The sequence below is a fragment of the Anser anser genome (genome assembly GCF_964211835.1).
Source record: "Anser anser genome assembly, chromosome: 8".
Classification (NCBI taxonomy): Eukaryota; Metazoa; Chordata; class Aves; order Anseriformes; family Anatidae; genus Anser; species Anser anser.
The window spans coordinates 26,399,996-26,418,923 of record NC_139728.1 but is presented as its reverse complement, the minus strand read 5'-3'; the positions used below and the strand labels follow the sequence as shown (position 1 = coordinate 26,418,923).

Sequence of the window (18,928 nt, the reverse complement as noted above, 5' to 3'; positions counted from 1 at the left end):
TGGACTTTTTGAGATAACAAGCATGTATGTGTATTTTTTAAATTTGTTTAATTTGTTTTATTTGTTAATCTACACACTGCTTCTTGGGTCTTTTCACACATTCTCAAACAATGTGTATTGCAAAGGGTTCTGGTCTTTAAAACACCTAGTAAATCTGACATAACTACATTGCAATGTTGTGAGTATAGAAAATAAGTTGAATGAATGTTAAAACAGTATGATATATTTGTTGGATTTTATATTACCTTGAAACGTGTATGTCTAAAGAAAACACTGGCAATAATTTTCACCATCAGATGTATGGAGGTACAAGTGTTTATATTATACCAATAGTATTTTATATTAATAAATTTAAGATCTCCTATCATTAACAGTCCACGTTATTTGAGTCACTTGGGGATTTCGCCTCATGGGTACTTAAACTAAGCTTTTTTTGCGGCTACTTGTTTCTTACTGCTGTATTGGTCTATCAGTGTACACAGGGCAACGTGCATTGCTGAATGCATTGTTTGAGCATCCAATATAAATCTCAATTAAAAATTATGGCCCTTAATAAACACAATAGTTAAAACAATTCTATGTTCTGCTACCACTATCTGCAGACTGAAGACTTTGTTTCCAAGCAGTAGCTTCATACACATCTAGCAAAACACAAAATGCAGAATGGAGATATTATTCAAGGCAGCCTATTAACAGTAGTCCCTAGGAGGTGGCCTATTTCGTTTTTGTCATCTTTGGCAAAGGAATGAAAAATCCTGTGTGTTTTGTTGAATTACAATACAATACGTAATTGAATGAATTTTAAAATGATCTCTTAAAGCCTAAAACCTTTGCTACCTTATATACTAGAGCTTGAGATTTTACCAGTGTTACCTGATTGTAACACTTGACGCACAGCTCTAGCAGGTCTCATGAAGGCAGATAGTTTTTATCTCAAAACAATAAGCATCTCTCCATGTATTTCTAGGAAATTAGTTATTTCCAGTTTCCTGGTGAGTTACTGATGAGGATGCTGAAAATGTTGATTCTCCCCCTGGTTGTATCAAGGTAAGTGAAGACAATGATTGTTCCAATAACTTTTAAAGTTTCATAAAAAAGAAATAGGATACCACTGCTTTGGTTTTGACTGAATAAATGTTGAAGTGCTGGAAGCATTACCTACTGCTGTAGATTCATATTGAAAGTGGAGCTATGAACTTCTTTTTTAATCAATAGGAACGTTTCCACAGTACCTCCTACAGGTTTTATTTGCTCAAAGACTATTTGTTTTTTTAATTGATGTTTTCTTCCTTCCACCTAATGGGAGGACTTTTTCCTTCAAGAGAACTAGAAGTTAAATGAATAAATACGCCACCATATCAAAAAGTCTGCCTTAAATCTAAATAATTGAAATAATACACCATGCAAGTAAGATGAAAAATCACTGAATCATACAATCACAGAATATTCTGAGTTGGAAGGGGCCCACAAGGATCATCGAGTCCAACTTCTGACTCCACACAGGACCACCCAAAAATCAAACCCTATGTCTGAGAGCAGTGTCTAAATGCTTCTTGAACTTTGTCAGGCTCAGTGCTGTGACCACTGTCCTGGAGAGTCAGTCCCAGTGCCCGACCACCCTCTTGGTCAAGAACCTTTTCCTAACACCCGCCTGACCCTCCCCTGTCCCAGCTCCATGCCGTTCCCTCGGGTCCTGTCACTGTCCCCAGAGAGCAGAGCTCAGCGCCTGCCCCTCCGCTCCCCTCATGAGGGAGCTCCAGGCCGCCATGAGGCCTCCCCTCGGCCTGCTCTGCTCTGGGCTGAACAAACCCAGCGACTTCAGTTGCAACTCACAGACCTTGTTCTCTAGGCCCTTCACCATCTTTCTAACCCTCCTTTGGATGCTCTCTAATAGTTTTATGTCTGTTTTATACTGTGGTGCCTAAACGTGCACCCAGTGCTCAAGGTGAGGCCGCACCAGCACAGACCAGAGAAGAGACCCTTCCCTTGACCAGCCAGCAGTGCTGTGCCTGATGCACCCCAGGGTGTGGTTGGTCCTTTTGGCTGCCAGTTAATAAAAGTACAGTTAATTTATAATCCTCTGTAGTTCTTTTGGAGATTTGCTGCAGTATGATAAATATTGAAAAAAAACACCTGTGTGTCCAGTGAATTACTAATGTATGCCTGGTTTCAGCTGGAAGTGAAAGTGATTTCCTAGTACATTAAAGGCAGAACCTTAAATAATGCCCCTTTATCAGTGGTGAATTAATGATCTAGATCTTGATGCTCACGTAGCTGTCTTTGCAGTGGGTTGGCCAAATTTAGGACAACAGTTAGTCTCCTGTAAATTTTTCTGTCTTACAACTGACTACAATAACAACCAAATACCAGTTTTATGGACAAAAGCCTTCTCAGCCCAGTGCTGACAGAAGAGATAAGGAGAGATGGAGAGTAGCAAAGCTAACTTTACCTTAACTGATCTGAGAAAAAAATATTGCAGTATTTGGTGCCTTTACTTGAAGCCTCAGCTTCTTTCTGGAACCCAATAGGTATGCCTAAAACTCATCTTTAATTTTAAGAGAAATATAATTTTCTAGACTTCAGGTCACGGAGAGTTACTGAAAATAAACACAATTGAGTGCTAATTTTATTTTTAAATCCCACCTTGGCATCTTACTTCCCATGTTTCTGTACAGAATGAAGCAGATTCATAGTGCTTGCAAGTCTGGCACTCCTAATATGACCATAGATTCATACTTGGTTCTTTCCCACACAGCTAGAAAACATCAAGACAAAATAAAAGATTTTTTGGAGAGGTAGAAGGAGAGTTTTCCAAGGAAAACATAATGTCACATGAGCAAGTGATCTACTAAGGACAGAAAAGGGTTGGAGTAAAGTCACGTACCTTCCCTAAAATATATAGTTCTTTAGATACCCTTGTGGTGTGTTTTTTTTGGGGTTTTTTTTTTGAGATTCTAGGAGGCGAAGCAGCACAATGGAAAAAACTGCTCTGACACAGCCTGTGATAGCTGTAAGTTATTTACAGATGTATAAGCAAGGAATCTCTGGGCCGTACTGTTAGAATTGATTAACTCCATTGTCTGAGGAAGGAAGAGAACTTAACGGGTTGTCAAAAGGATCTCGGTGCCGTATTACATCCTTTAGCCAGGAGATGGCTCTGTCTAGAAGAGTCAGGAACCACGAGTTGTTACCGGAGTGTTGGCAGTCACTCCAGTGCATTTAGGTCTTACATATACAGGAGGCTATCCAAGGCTTTTTCTAATAGTGTTGCCTACCCAGAAAATCTACACTTCCTTTCAGTGTAGTTAATGATAAACTCCTTTTCTTTTTTTTTTTTTACACCACATGTATCCTTCACTAGCAAGTAGTGCTTTCAGGGCAAACTGATTGTCCGAGACACCCATGCATCGCTTTGTTTTCTCAGGTTCTGAGAGCTTGAAATACTCAAATCTAATGTCAATGTCTTTGTGCTCTGCACCAAGCAAAAACCTGAGAGAGAAACAAAAGTCCAATTTTCCCATCAACATCTTCTCAAATTTGCTAATGATAATATAAACCCTCTGACCAAATATTCTCAGTGCCAACAGTGACAGACATGAGGGCTGGCTCAAGCGCAGGTCGGTGGCTCTGGCCGTCACTGTACAATAACTCAGGTGCTGTCAGCTCCCGTATGAGCATTTTTGTCCTTGTGCCCCTGGATCTTTGTCAGACATTGATAGTTTTACACTGATCGAAATCCAGTAGGCTGGAACTTTGATATATAATATGTATAACTGCCTTAACCCAAGTTTTTGGGGAAGGCTATTACTGAAACCTTATCTATTACAACTTTGTATCTTGCTGTGACTGAGGTTTTGAAGAAGATACACATTCTGAAAAATTTACAACTGCTGAAACTTTTATAATGCTTTCTTCTAGTAGGGAGAGAGCTTACAGTGTGGTATGCAACCCAGAAACAAAATTCAAGTCATCTTTTCTGTTCAAAACACACGTGCCAGCAACTCTGCAGGGGCAGTAGACACACTGGGCAATGTAGAGCTCAGTGCAGCCTGAATGCACTGGATTCACCAGGCTTCCTGCAACTTCAGAGATTAATTGCAGAACGCATATGCTGCAGGTCTGGAAGGCACATTGGAGGAGACACAGGGCTTGTAGCCCATAGTTCTTATTTCAAGATAACAGTAGAAAAGCACAGATCATTTCTTCCTGTATCCAGCCATTAGTTTTACAGACCTTACAGAAACTTAATTTTCTCATTATGAGCCTTCCAACCCTTCTGCATTGTTTGAGAGAAAAATGAATTAAAATGTTATTAGTAAGGGCTCACACGCACACCAAGTTGGACTGCATAAGCCTTGCTTCTTCAGAAAAGCACCTTAGTGCCAGAGTTACAGAGGTTTATGCCAGCTGAACCTATTCAGTTCTCTTTGTTTTGTAAGCCTACCTGTATACATAACAGTAAATTGCATCCTTTATTTCAGCACCCTTGTTTATATGATTAAGTTTTCATCTGGCAATATAGGTCCCAGTTTTCTAAGACTAGCAGTAAGCAGTGAGACAAGACTACTTATGGGAAAGAACTGTCCTGGCAGAATTTAATTGTTTGTCTGTGAATATTCATTTTAGAAAAAGCAGTTTGTTTTGTTTAAGCTCAGAATAATTATTACATTTTTAATTTATTTAATAATGACATTTTTCTGGATATTTATGAAATAATGTGTAGCAGAGGTTTGACTCTTTTCCAGTTGCAGAATCTGTCAAAGAAAGATCGTTCCCTTTATAGGCACATCTAAATAACTAATTTGATGAGGACTTTTAAAAAATTTAAAGCCCATTCCTCTAAGTATGTTGTGCCTGATACAAGCAATTATATGCTAATAAAAAATTACATTTATTTGAAGGTTCATTTGGGAATAGTAATAAATATTGATACTTTTGGGGGATTGTTGGCTGAATTAAATACGGTATGCTAAATATGGAACTGTCTGTCTTTAAGGGGATTCCTGTCTATAATGCCATCAGTTCTGGTAATCCCTTATCCTTCTGCTCAGATTCGTGAGCGGGTCATTCTTACTCATGCTGTTAAAGCCTGGTATTTAGTTAGGAAACTACTCCAGCATAGCACCCTTTTACCCATATTTTTTTTTCCAGTTCTCTGATTTGGGGAAAGCATTGGCCTTTTAACATCCCACTAATGAAAAATATTGCTCTTTCTGTTTTAATGGATTCTGTTCTTGTTGAGTTCTACTGTGCCATACCAAATTTTGTCTATTGGGACTTGTTAGTTATATTTGAAGATCTGACAACTGTAATAACTATGTAAGAGGATGTGGAGATACACTGGGTGCACGCAGATGTGAACTCGCTCAGCCTACGAGCCAAACTGGGCAGGCCTGCGCCAGCTGCATGCCGGAAGCCCATAGCCGCATTAGCATGGCTCTGCGCCCAAGCTCGTATGCGAAGGGCTGGTGTGGCTATATGGCTTCCGGACCAGTCTTGGCAGCTCAAAGTGAAGACAGAGGAGTCCATGTCTGTCTGCAGTTGTCTGCGCAGACATAGCCTAAATAACTTCAGAGCGATAGTATATTCTTTGAGAGTTTGGGGTTTAGTTAAAATATACTGTGAGACAGACCATTAGCTTGGGTAAATTGTTTCAGGCACTGTTTTGCTCACTGTTAGTGTAAACGAGACTGATAATACACCACAGACAGGAGATTATTTGTCTGTTTTACTACTAAAGCTTAACAGTTTGCTAGGGATGAAGAATTTGACCCAAACACTCAGAGGCTGCTACAGAACTTTGCAATCTGAAATGTCTACCATGAATGTAAATCTGTGGTAGATATGGGCAGTACCATACCTATTCTGAAGGGAGATACAAATCTCTAGAAGGACATGAAATGTCTTCTTTCTTATCATTAAATTTAAACCAAGTTGCCAGCCAAAATTCATTCACTTGATACTGGTTTTGCATGAACGACAGTATGTGCAGTGCTATTTCTTCTAATCCATTCCTGGTACTGAGAGAGGTTTTTTTTATATCATCTTGAAAAAACTCACGTAATTTAACTGAAGATTGAATGGGAAAGGATAGATAACAAAAGCTTCTCATCAGTTTTTGTTTGGCTCTTTTCTGCCACATATGAATTAAACTATCCCCTCTAGTCATTCTTTGCTAAATATCAGTCACTGTTCCTATGCTTATGCAGTTGCCAAAATGGGGCTTAATCAAGTGCAATCAAATTTAATTCTGTATTATCTAGTGAGGTGTTGAGGAGTGGCTGCAAAATGCTGCCCACAGTTCATGGAGGAGCCTCAGGAGTTCACTGAGGAGTGCTCAGAACAGTGTTTTGTCATGTCCCCAAAGCACACATATTTTCTGGTATAATTAAATTGCAATTGGAAACACAGGGCTTTTTATTCATATTATTCAACTCTGGAATTTTTCCTCTGTGTTACCTTGCCAATAGAAAAATATCAGCACTTAGGAACAGCTCTTCCCAACAGAGGAGGGTAAACATTCTGTTGGGTTAGTATGGGAAAATACGTGGGATGCCTGAATGGTAACATAAAGTGTGTATAGCGTCCCATTTCTGAATTACCTGTTATGTATCACTGTCATGGAAATAAAAACAGAAATACATTTCCCTCCAGTGAGAAGAAGCCCTCTCCTAGGGTATGGCATCTACTGTTTTATTGAGGTTGGTCTAGAGATGGGACTGTTAAGGAGATGACTCAAGAGGATAAATATATATACTTTTAGAGTGCAAAGCAGAACTACACTTGAATGAAAGTGAAAGGGGAGGAATACCTAAGGGTAAGAAGAACTGGGCAGACAGCAATCTCACTCAACACCATTAACTACTTTAAATTATCCATATCTCTATTATATTGCAGAACTGATCTCAGATTACCCCAACAGTTCTCCAAATGATGCTTGAAGATTGCCTGAGCTTTTAGAGGAAAAATCCATTCTACTCTCTTAGGAAACCTTCTTATGAATCTCCTCTCTGTGCCTCAGACATCTTCAGAGCTTTCACTGTTTTATAAAGTGTAACATTGTCAATGTTGTTCGCTGTGTTTAGAAATATAGACTCTAGTGGTCAGATCTAATAGTCTTGTGTTTTTTCTTACCTGTATAACCTAGAGTTACAAACTGTTTTTGGAGAAAAACAACATGCTACAGAGTTACGCATGTCATAATGACAAAATTGGACCAACTCAATACAAATTATTTAGGCATCATCAGTAGGGATCTAACGATGTGCAACAGACATCTATGGTCACAGACTGAATGAGTGCGGAAAGCACTGATGTGATTACAAATGGGATCTGAGTAGTTTGTGACTTTACATATTCTTTCTGTAGTCTTCTAATCACTCTAAAATACTTAGTGTCTTGCAAAAGAAAGAGAAATGGTATGTGAAGTTTAAGGGGCTGGCTGAATCCCTTCTGTTTCCTTACGATAAAAACATGTGTGAATTATAAACAGTTGAATAAATCTGACTTTTGTTTATACACCAAATTTGTCTTCCAAATCCTTTTGGTCTTTTCTTAATCTAAAAACACTTGAAAGAACTTACAGAACAGAAAATCAAGTATTATTAAGATTCTTGGCTCCTTCTGTGCTTTCCACAGATGTTAAGCTGCACATCCATATTTAATAGAAAATTTGTTTTCATTTGTTTTCATTTGCATCCTGACCTCTGCATTTAGGAAATGCTTTATCAGCACAGCTAAAGTCAACAGGTCAGCCTGAATTCTGCACATGCTATATTACAATGTCTCAGGTCTCTTTTATCAGTCAGTGATCAAAGGTTGCTGTTCAATCCTTCCAGCATTTATAGATGTGTCACAGTAGCCTTGTGTATTGGACTGCTGGAGAGGAAGCAGTGATGGAATAGCCATTGCACATTGATCTTCACTGTGAGCTAAACAAAATCCTGCCTTGTTTACATTAGTCCATAAAAACAGATTCCCTATAGCACACTAAGAAAATACAATGCGTGATGTAAGTTCTTGGCAGGCTTTTTGTTATATATGTTGGTTTATCATTAAAGATTACAAGTGCCACAGAATAAGGAAAAGGAAACCTCAACATTTTGGGTAAAAAATAAAACTCTTGCTATTTCATAAAGCATTATTCAACAGAGAAAAAAAAAAAAAACACAGCATCTCAGAAAGTTGCATGTTCTGATGTACTAGAAATGTAGAATTACTTGTTTCGGTTCCTTACAGCCTGGATGAAAAATTAAACACAAGCACTGCAAATAGTGTATTGCAGACAGGTAGATCTAGAATTTTTACTTGCTGTAGCTTGAAGACGAAGGGCCAGATTTTCCATCATGCTCGACACCTTTGAGATTCCACTGTCTTTATCAAAACAGTTGTATCCTGAGGCTCTCTGAAAAGTTAATTCACACTTTATGTGCTGTTTACAGCTGGTAATCTAACTGCACAGAAACTGCTGCAACAATTCTAGTTGTAAAACAGCTACCATTTTTTGTATTCACTTTTATGGTGCATAGACATTTTATTTTCATTGATGCCTAGATATCTAAACTTTAAAAATGCTGTTTCCTATTATTTGATTTTCAAATGAGATGAACCTTAGTAAGCCCCTGGCCCTTCAAGAGCATTCTAGACTACTCATCTTGTTTGAAAATCACACTGCAATACTACAACTTTTAATAATACATGCCATTAGATAGAGATCATTCATCTGAGTACAAGTGATCATGTTAGTTTCTTAGCTGCGCTTAGATCATCAGAAGTCTGCTAGTACACTGGCAGTCCCCAAAACTACTGGAATCTCAGTAAAGTTCACAGAGAGCCTAGGCAATGTTTTATTGCTTGTCTGGGCTCTATGTAAATGTACATGGAAAGAGTGGTCATCAGTACCAAATGGGCATCCTTCTACAAGTGCATGACACATACCTAATCCAGCTTAGTTCAGGGTATGAGCATGGTTTATTGTAGGATTTTATGTTCCCCTCTACTTAGACAAATGATGTCATGCCATGAGATGTCCTGGCATCACTTAGAAGTGGGTGGATGGGACTGGAAGTGTTGGGTGGCACCGGTTTCCAACCAAGATGCCACTTGATTGTCTGTGACATGTACACAGGTAGAGAGCAGCAGTGTGCTATCTAGCTGCGTTTGTGCAAGTCTGGGCAGGAGGTATTTCTTCCTGTGCAGTGTAACATGACATCCAGAGATGAAAAAAACATGTATATACTGTAAGTAAAGGTAGACCACACAGGGTGAAGCAGAGACAGAGATGGGCTACGGTGATCCCACTAGTACCACCGTCACTCAGGCGTGTGATGACAGCAGCAGCAATCTCCGTCACAGTCACAGCAGCGTCTAGCTCTGTAGGTATTCTGTCATGTTAGAAGAAAGCAAAAAAATATCCTGGAAAGAAAAAGTCGTGCCTATCCCTGCTGCTAAAATCATTTTGATTCCATTGGAAACTAAGAGCACAATCAAGCATCAAACTACAGAAAGAATCAGAGAAAGTTTCTCTTTTTTTCTCATTACTGTAAAGTTTCTTATTTTCATTGTTGCAACCTGTTCTTCCATAAATGGTACCTCCATGGAAGTGAAGCAGCCTGAGCACTGATGAGGAAGAGGCTGATGGTCCATCGCAGTACAGAGATAGCTTCAGGCTTATCATTTTCTCTGCAAACTGTTTGTATTTAAATAAGTGCCTTAATTTCTTTGTTTCCTTGTCTGTAACATGGAGATCCTGCCTTCCTATTTGATGGATTGTTATATTTGTGAAGCATTTCAAGATGATTAAATGGCTCGAGTTATGGAAATGGAGATTATTACCACGTTGAAACTTAAAGGCTCTGACCTTGACAAAAAGCTAAGAGACAGCCTGCCTGCGTGATCAGGCAGCATTAGTGAAGCCAGCACTTCACTTTCATGATGCTCAACTGTAATATAATCATCTCTAATGTAGCTGTTAGAGGAGCTTCCCAGCCTCACTGGGAGAACTTGCTCACGAAGGTCTTTTCTACAGCATGCAATTACAAAATGAGAATGCGAGGGAGGGTACGGGATGAATGAAAACAAACATGATTCTAGGACCAACTGTTGGTGGTTAATACTTGACCATTACTTCTTGACAGGATTAATGTCTTTCTAATCACACTAATCCTTTCTGATAACTTTATCCATAATCCATCTATTTCAAAGCAACAACCAGATGGCTTCTGGTGGTGAGGAAGACAAAATAAACAAGCAGAATGGAGCCTTAACAGCAGCTTCTTGTGCTTTCCATTTCTGGGGATCTAGGTTTGCTCTCGATGTAGGTCAAAACTTTGCTTTTTATCAGAAAGCAACAGAAAAAAAAAAAGTAGAGAATGGCAGAGAAGCTAGACAGTTCTATTTTTATTTGTAAATAAAATACTTCATAAATATTCTGATGCTTAACAGTAACAGCCAGAACAAGCCATAAGGGTGCTCATAAGGGTTTAATGACCTGTTTGCACGGGACTAATTAGATTTCCAGGATGTCAAAAGAATTCCCTTCCTCATTACTTGAAAATTGCTGTAATAATTTTTTTTTGGTGGTTGCAGAGGGGGGGTTAGGCAGGTTTTTATCAAAGCAGACGTAAGACATAGTATTTAATAGTTTAATTTGTTTGTATTATTACAATGTTTAATTTTTTATTTAGTCACATATAAAAATAATTCCTGGAGTTGTTGAGGTCTTTCTCTTTCTTTCCATTTTCCCCTTACGAACTTAATCTAGGTTTCTTTAATTCTTCCACTGATCCTGGCTTCCCTCTTCACATTTCTCCCTCAACAAGGACCCAATAAAGAAATAATTTATTGTAACCTTTCATAAATCGCATAGAGACTGTCCAAAAAAAAGTAAATAAATTTTAATCAAGCCATCCTAGACAAAGTAATTTAGCTGTTGTTTTTTTAGTAACTATAAACAATGAAACAATTGAAGTCTTAGTGAAATAATTAAGCATTAAATATCTGCCCCACTAAAATGCTGCAAGTAAATAAACTTTTTTGAATTGTTTTCCATTTCCAGCCATTGACCAAAATGCTATTTTATTTATTGGCTTCCTGACTCTCTTTCACCAATAAAAATGTGACTAGTTCAGAGAAGAGATAAGACAAATTTGGCTGCATGAAAAGAACTGCCAGGAAACAAATCAGAGTAGATTTAGAATTACCCAAGTCTAAGTAAAAAAATCTAGACATCTTTTAATTGTTATGAATAAAAATACAAACCTTAAATAAGCTTCTACTCCTTCAAATATTGTGGAGCATGAATTTTGCATTGTGCAGAGATCTTGAGGTCATCAAAACACAACTCTGAAGAGGCTTGAAAGCCATGGAAATATAAGGACCATAGGACAGATATTTACATATGTAGCAGATGCAACAGTTTTGGAGGCTATTCTTCCAAATTGTGTTTAGTCTCTGAGAATACACAATTTCATCCAAAAGCTGTTGGACAAACAAGATGGGAGACTAAAACAATGAAGCAGACTATTCTAGACAGCAAAAAGAAAAGCCACAGAAAGATAATTTTCACATGTAATTGGAACAACCTATGCAGGAGACAAAGAAGTCATGGGGCTACTCAGTTTATGATGATGTCTGCACTTATATCCAGCACCAGCTGTTTTCAAAGCAAGGTGCAAGAAACCTCTGTAATTGTAGTAATCAGGGATTTCACTTAAATCCTGCTCTGCAAGATTTAATATCTCATCTAAAACTCATTAATACATATTTTGGAAGCCTTATTCTCAACATTATATTTTTTCTATACAAACTAAGAAATGGTCCCTAAATAAGAACTTTTGTGTGTTTTTTTTTTTTTTCTTGCCAGACTCATTAAATGAGTGAGAAGTACTGTAATTATTCAGAAAAGCTGCAGATTGTTTTTTATTGTCTTAATCCTGTTTTGTCCATTTGGCAATCGTTAAAACATTTTATGGAAGCTATGCACAAAACATACTTGTGGAAGATACTTAGCTACATAGTAAGTCAGATGATTTTAACCTATGAATCAAATATCTTTCCAAGCCTAATCAGATGCTAAGGCTTGACAAGAATTAAAGGTATCCCGTTTTTCATTCCTTTGTGTTTCACGACAGTCTAGTACTGAATGGCATGGGAATATCTTTGCTCAGTCTTAGAAGAAGCTTGGAAGCTGCTGGGAAGGGTTTTATGTAGCCAAGCACGTCTGATAAAAATTATTTTTAAGGGAAAACCTGAATACAATACAGTGATCTTTAGTTAAACCATTTGGAAGCTATTCCTTCTGAATTCCCTATTCCCTAGGAAATGAGAAGAGTATTTTTTCTCATCTTTCTTCAGCTACACTATGTGAATGCTGGAACTCTAGGGATCAGCAGTGAGGAAATCCCGTGATGTAACTGTGCATTACTGACTTCATACAGTAGCTGTGATGCTCAGTATGTCTATTAATCTTGATGTCTTCTGTCCTATTCCTTCTGACATCAAATGTATCAAGCCAAATGAGAAGTAGTTAATGAGTGACTACAGTCCCTTACTAGTTACTGGCATTTCTTCCTAAAAATCAGTCTGAGCAATTGCTTAAAATGTTTGACATTACTCTGCAGATTCTGGAAAACTTCTTCCTCTTGTCCCTTCTTCAAACTGAGCTTTGTGGGCCATGAAGAACACAGGGCTTTATCTGAACCCAGACCTTTATTCATCCTTCATCACACCAGTTTCTCCTGTTGCGCCTCCATAGTTAATTACTTTTGAGGACTTTCTCATCACAGCATGAACTGAGCATGACTTTATCTGGTGACAGGATAATCTCATTACAGATGATGATCTTGTTAATGAATATCCCCAAGACAGAGCAATCTCATTATTAGCCCCCTCAGGATTTGCCACCTAAGAGCCAATGTATGTATGATTAGATTCTAGCAGCACAACATTCCCCCAGATCCCAACCACCCAACATCTGAGGCTGAGGTTGCACCCCCAAAAGCAGATGGCCCACTGGGCATGCTTAAGTAAGATTTTTGCCCCTAAGTTCTCCTGAACATACTTCTCAGGTGAACAAGAGAGAAGTTTGTTCTGTAGAACAAACACAACACAGTGGCATCAGGGACAAGAGAAACAGTGCGCCATTCCCACAATGATAATGGCTTCCAGGCAGTACCAGGAAGAAAGCTGTACTGTCTGTCTCCTCATTAGTGCCTTCTCCAAGTAAGCAGCCTGCATGGTGTCCTACCTACAAACTACAGATCTGCTTGGTCAAGGCTCAGCCCTTCGTACCACTGATGGCCATTTCCCTGTATAATACACCTATGATGAACACAGAAAATGATTACTATGAAAAACATCCACCTAGCTAGAAATCAACCTGATTATACTTTTTCTTTTTTTTCCTGGGGTGGTGGTATGGGGACCGAAGGTGGTGTGAAACCTCAGCCTGTGAGAACTGTGTGAGCAGTCCTAGAAACCTAAGTAACAACATAATGATTGTTTTACAGAAAAGTAATGCAGTATTTTGAGATACATGTAACATTTAACTCACTGTTTTAGAATATTGAGTCTCCCATATGGACGCATCCCAGGGAGATGCCAAGGAGCTAAGCATCATTGCTGCTACTGTTTTTTTTAATATGTAGTGCTGTGTTTGTAAACAATACTTTAAAGGCACACAGAAAGGTGGAATTTTTCTCAGAATGATAAAAGAGAGGGAAGAACAACGGTTAGAAGAGAGAGATATGGAGATACTCATTTTCTAAATGATCTGCATTACAATGCAATGAATGTTTCCCCTTGCTCCTGTAGTGTTAACAAAAAACATCCTAGATAAGAGATTGGCAGTGCAGAAAAGCAATGCATTTTCTTAATTAATCTAGAGGATAGCAGGAACCTGAGCACTAAATCCCACCCATTTGATTTCATTAAATCTACTATAAAGGTTAAGCTGCACTTTAGTATTGGCTCTAGACAACCTTACTGACCAGAGTGAGGTCAAGATCTTATTCAAGGAGGTGCAGCTTAGTACATGACTATTTATGTAGAAAAGCCCAATAATCGGTTCTGTTTTGATGATAAAGCCGGACCATCAGGTCACACCAAATAGCAAATGTGGTATTTTATTTCACCTGCAGTTTTCCTGACATGCATCCTTTGAAGAGATTACAGAGAATCATTCAAAGAAAAATCTCAGTGTAAAACCCCAGGCAACACTAAACTCAAATCTTAGCCTCAGACCACTTGGAAACAGCACCAGGATCTATGTCAGAGCAGCCTGGACCAAACTCAGGGGTCAAGAACTACCCTAATTTGCCTGTAAAAGAGGGCCAGTGTGAGTTAAACACTTGGTAGAGAGTTATATAGCTTAGCAGAGGTAAGCTTTATGAGGCCACTGACCATCCTCTGGCAGTGGAAAGGAGCCAAAGGGGAAAGATGATGGTGAAATCACCACAGCATTTTCTTTGCTCCCACTGCACAGCCACGCCTGCCCCTGAAGGAGTTTGTATGTCCAACTTGCCCCTTAGTATTTTTCATTTTGAAATCATGGTCCTCCTTCACACAGGAAGGAGTGAGGGGGCTGACCAGATTTCCTTCAGGGAACCCTTCTAACCTGAATTATTCTACAGTTATGTAGAATTATGTGTAGGGTTTCATACCTAAGTTTGCACGACTAATTATTTGCTATCAAACATGTAGGTTAGAATCACAGGATATCCTGAGTTGGATGGGACCCACAAGGATCATGGAATCCAACTCCTGGCTCCACACAGGCCCACCCCAAAACCAAACCATCTGTCTGAGAGCATTGTCCAAATGCTTCTTGAGCTCCAGCAGGCTCAGTGCCGTGACCACTGCCATGGGGAGCCTGTCCCAGTGCCCGACCACCCTCTTGGTCAAGAACCTTTTCCTAACACCCAGCCTGACCCTCCCCTGTCCCAGCTCCATGCCGTCCCCTCGGGTCCTGTCGCTGTCCCCAGAGAGCAGAGCTCAGCGCCTGCCCCTCCGCTCCCCTCGTGAGGGAGCTGCAGGCCGCCATGAGGCCTCCCCTCGGCCTGCTCTTCTCTGGGCTGAACAAACCAAGGGACTTCAGCTGCCCCTCATATATGTTGCCCTCTAGACACTTCATCATCTTTGTAGCCCTCCTTTGGACACTCTTTAACAGTTTTATGTCATTCTTATCTTATTGCACCCAAAACTGCACACAGTACTCAAGGTGAGGCTGCACCAGCACAGCACAGAGTAGAGCACGTCATGTGAAACTACCCGTTGAGCTTCAAGGAGCAGTCGACAGGATTCAGTCCCCATGTGGGCAGCCCAAGCTTGCAAGTTCCTCCAAGTAACCAGGATCCCACATGGCAAGCAGGAAATATTCTTTTAGACACGAGTGCTACAGCTTTTGCATTACCGCAAGCTTCAAAAAATATGCAGGCAATCAAACAAGAAGCAGGTAAACTGGAATAACTAGGAAATCGGGTTTTCTGTTGCATTAACATTATGCAAAAGATACCATATATCTTGTGTTTTCTTTCCACAGCTTAATGTCTGGGCTAGCAGCCCTGGATGCCAAGACTTCCAGCCGATTAGGTATCATAACCGTCACTTACTATCTATGGACAACATTTGTGGCTGTGATTGTGGGAATAATTATGGTCTCCATTATCCATCCTGGTGGAGCAGCACAGAAGGAGAGCACTGAAGAGGGTGGAAAGCCCATCATGAGCTCTGCAGATGCACTGCTAGACTTAATCCGGTAACTACATTCATTCTTTCCGTTTTCTGGAGGTAACATTTTGTACATAAACACATCAGGAATTGTGGCCTGAGGATAAGTTCTGAACCTAATGATGAACACTTTGTTTAAATTAAGAAAAAGTAAATTGCAGATGATTTTCAAGTTATCAGATGCTTATGCTGTCACTTCCTAGTAAAATTTAAATAAATGGACACCAAATGTAACAGAAATACTAACAACGCTGGTTTTTACACTCCCACAGAATCAAGTGCAGCCTGTGAAGCTCATCATGAAATCTATTATTAATATGAAGGCAGTATTAAGATATAATGTTAATTTAAATAAGGGCAGACAGTTGTAATATGAAAAACCTTAAATATACGGGCTGAAACCCACATTTTTCAGGAAATAATTCTTGAAAATACTGTTATAACTGCTCATAGCAGCTCTCAGATGAAGGATTTAATTAGAAAGACCACTGTTGTGACCTTTTTTTTCCTTATTTTTATCATATTACTTGTTCTGTTTTGTGGCGCTTTTTTTTGTTTGTTTTGCTTTGTTTGGCAGAAGAGAGGGTTCTTCTATTAGGCCAGCATTTGAAGCCTGAATAGGTATTTTGATGGCCTTGCCTGAATATCCCTCTTTGTATCCACATTTCAGGTGCTAGTGGGATGAGTTTCCTGACTGAACCCAGCATGTGCCTCAGATTTATTTTGCTCATGCAAAAAAATCAAGTTTTGCCTTTGAGTGATTCCTCAAGCCGGTGATCTCATAATATATTGGGCAAGGCTTTTAGACCCAGTGTGTGCCTGAACCACGAAGAATTCTCTTTGGAGTTTTACTTATTAAAATACAAAATGTTGGACAATCTTTCTTTCAAAAACCCAAGTTCCTGACCCAGACTGAGCATCAGCACACAAAGTACTTTCATTAGATTTACTGGGACCTCAAATCAGAAGGAAGTGGGATGAAAAGCCTACAAAGATCTTTTCTTTCTCATCCAAGTTGCACTTAGCCAGCCCATCTGAAAGCCGTATGTTTTTCTGTTGTATCAATGTATTACTGAGAAGGTGCCAAATTATATTAGTCATGGAGCAGTAGCTGAGAGCACTCTCTTTTGTAGCCTTCCACAAAACCACCACCTTCATCTGCAAGGGGAATATGCCCATGTAGTTGTATCTCCCTATCTCCCTGGTGAATTTGCTCTGATCTATGTGCAGTGGGATTCATGTGTATGCTTGTGACTAGTTAAATCACAATATTCTGCTTCTGCTGCATGAAGGACTATAATTCTCATAGGTGGAGGAAGGAACTGGAGTTTTAAATCTGAGAAAGATAGACATAAAAGGGAATTTAACAAAAATGTATATTTTTGATTATTATTTTCATAGTGTCAGTGTTTAGAAGCCTTTTCTTGGGTGTTCAGCTGTTTCCTAAGGCCTCATTCTTAAACATATAAATGCTTAGGGAGATAAATGGTGCAATGGTACACCCAAACTGGCCTTAAAGCTAGCTCTAGAAAGGGTCTTTCTAGCCATAGGTTCCCATCCCTTTGTAATAGCCTCATTGCTTTTTGAAAGCAAGAGTAAACCAGTTCATGGAGATGTCAGATGAAAAACAATGTGGGGTTGCAAAGTTTAAATTCAGTTCTATAATATTATACTTGCATCAAACAACTGAATTGCTGTATGACTAGAACCCAAGATCTTAATTATGATTTCACCCCCTCCTCTCTATCTGGCTGGTTCAGCTCCCTGTACGCCACAGATTCAGTGGCGAATGCTTTATTCTATTTGGGAATGCTTTATTCGGTTGAGTCTAATTGCAGGTAAAATACTATGTTGTGATCTAAGCATTTGCATCATCTATAATTTCTCTTCCTACAAACACTCACCTAAGCAAATTATAACAGTTTCCATGCCTATTTCGGGTATGCATGTTTCCACCCATGCATGTTAGTTTAGTCTTTGGTTTGGGCAAGTGTCAACAATGACAGGCCAATTAGCCACTCTTATTACTGAGGCTTGAACAGATAGACTAAAGCTCATTCTCCTGTTTCTGTGCTAGGAACCAGCTACAGCTGCATTCTCTTTCTACCCTGAGTGCACAGACTGATGGTTTTTATTCCTCCACTACAGAAATAACCACATTCACTAAATAAATAAATAAATAATAATACAACTGTGGGGAGTGGGCTTTCAGCCTAGATAAATACTATGGGTGAAATCCTGGCTCTGCTGAAGTCAGTTGCAAAACTCCTGGATATCTTTGTGGAAGTCTGGATTAAATGTAATGATGTATCTGCTGGTTTGAGCTAGAAAAGCTGATCCTTCAGCTCAATGATAAATCACTTCCATTCACAGCTGGAGACCATCTTTTTAGGCCCAGATTGGCTTATCTTCTCAATTCATTAATTTCCTCCCAATTTATCAATTGCACATGTGCACAGAAGTTCTCGCAAGAAACATCTGTTATTTTTCAAATAAAGAATGCTAAACATATAAGTGGAGAGATGATATACGTGACATAATTGTGGGGTTTATTTTAAAAGCATGAATCTTGGCATGGTGATACACCTATTCCCCCTCGCTTATTTCAGATTTGAAGCCATTTTGAAATGATGAAATGTATTATCATTTCATGTGATGTTGTATAGGACATTGCCAGGTTCGGAATTTTTGGCAGGGAGGAAGGATGTTGCTAGAAATTTAATTTCTGGAATTTTTGGGTGAGGATTCTGCTTCTAGAAGTGGTTTTAATAAATAAAACAAAGAACTGCTGCTGAGCCTCATCATCATTCTAAACATCCACAACATTAATCAATATTCATATTTCTGGAGTACGTGTGGGATATGGAGGAATAGCATAATGTACCATATACACAGTAGTATTTTGCAGGTGGTGCTTCCCCCATATATTTGCCTATTATGTAAAAGAAAACAATAACAAAAACTCGAGTGTATATGACACAATTAGGACACTGTACCACATGATTCTGAAATGACCCTAAACCTCACATCAACCAGGACATATGTTACCTGATTATCATACTGAATTTCCTGCCTTGAAACTTGTATCCACAAGTCAGCCATTTTTTGCTACTCTGAACAGAAGTATTTGAAAGGCTTCCTTTCTAAAGGAAACCTCCAGAGATGGAGGACAAGATCTGTGGATGTGAATCTGCCCCTACCA

The 18,928-nt window shown here is 39.1% G+C and overlaps 2 protein-coding genes across 6 annotated transcripts in view; one reads left to right on the top strand and one right to left on the bottom strand.

Annotated features, from left to right (window-relative positions):
* CPT2 (carnitine palmitoyltransferase 2) overlaps positions 1–18,928 on the bottom strand; it is a 68,511-nt gene that overhangs the window by 10,039 nt on the left and 39,544 nt on the right. The gene's annotated exons all lie outside the window — the stretch shown is intronic.
* The window catches only part of SLC1A7 (solute carrier family 1 member 7), a gene marked incomplete at its 5' end in the record, with an annotated part of 51,485 nt that overhangs the window by 1,579 nt on the left and 30,978 nt on the right, over positions 1–18,928 (top strand). For all 4 annotated transcript variants that reach the window (XM_083847027.1, XM_083847026.1, XM_083847025.1 and 1 more), the window contains 2 exons: positions 968–1,047; positions 15,539–15,754. In XM_083847027.1, coding sequence (XP_083703153.1) covers positions 1,004–1,047; positions 15,539–15,754 — 260 coding nt within the window. The remainder of the gene's footprint in view (positions 1–967; positions 1,048–15,538; positions 15,755–18,928) is intronic.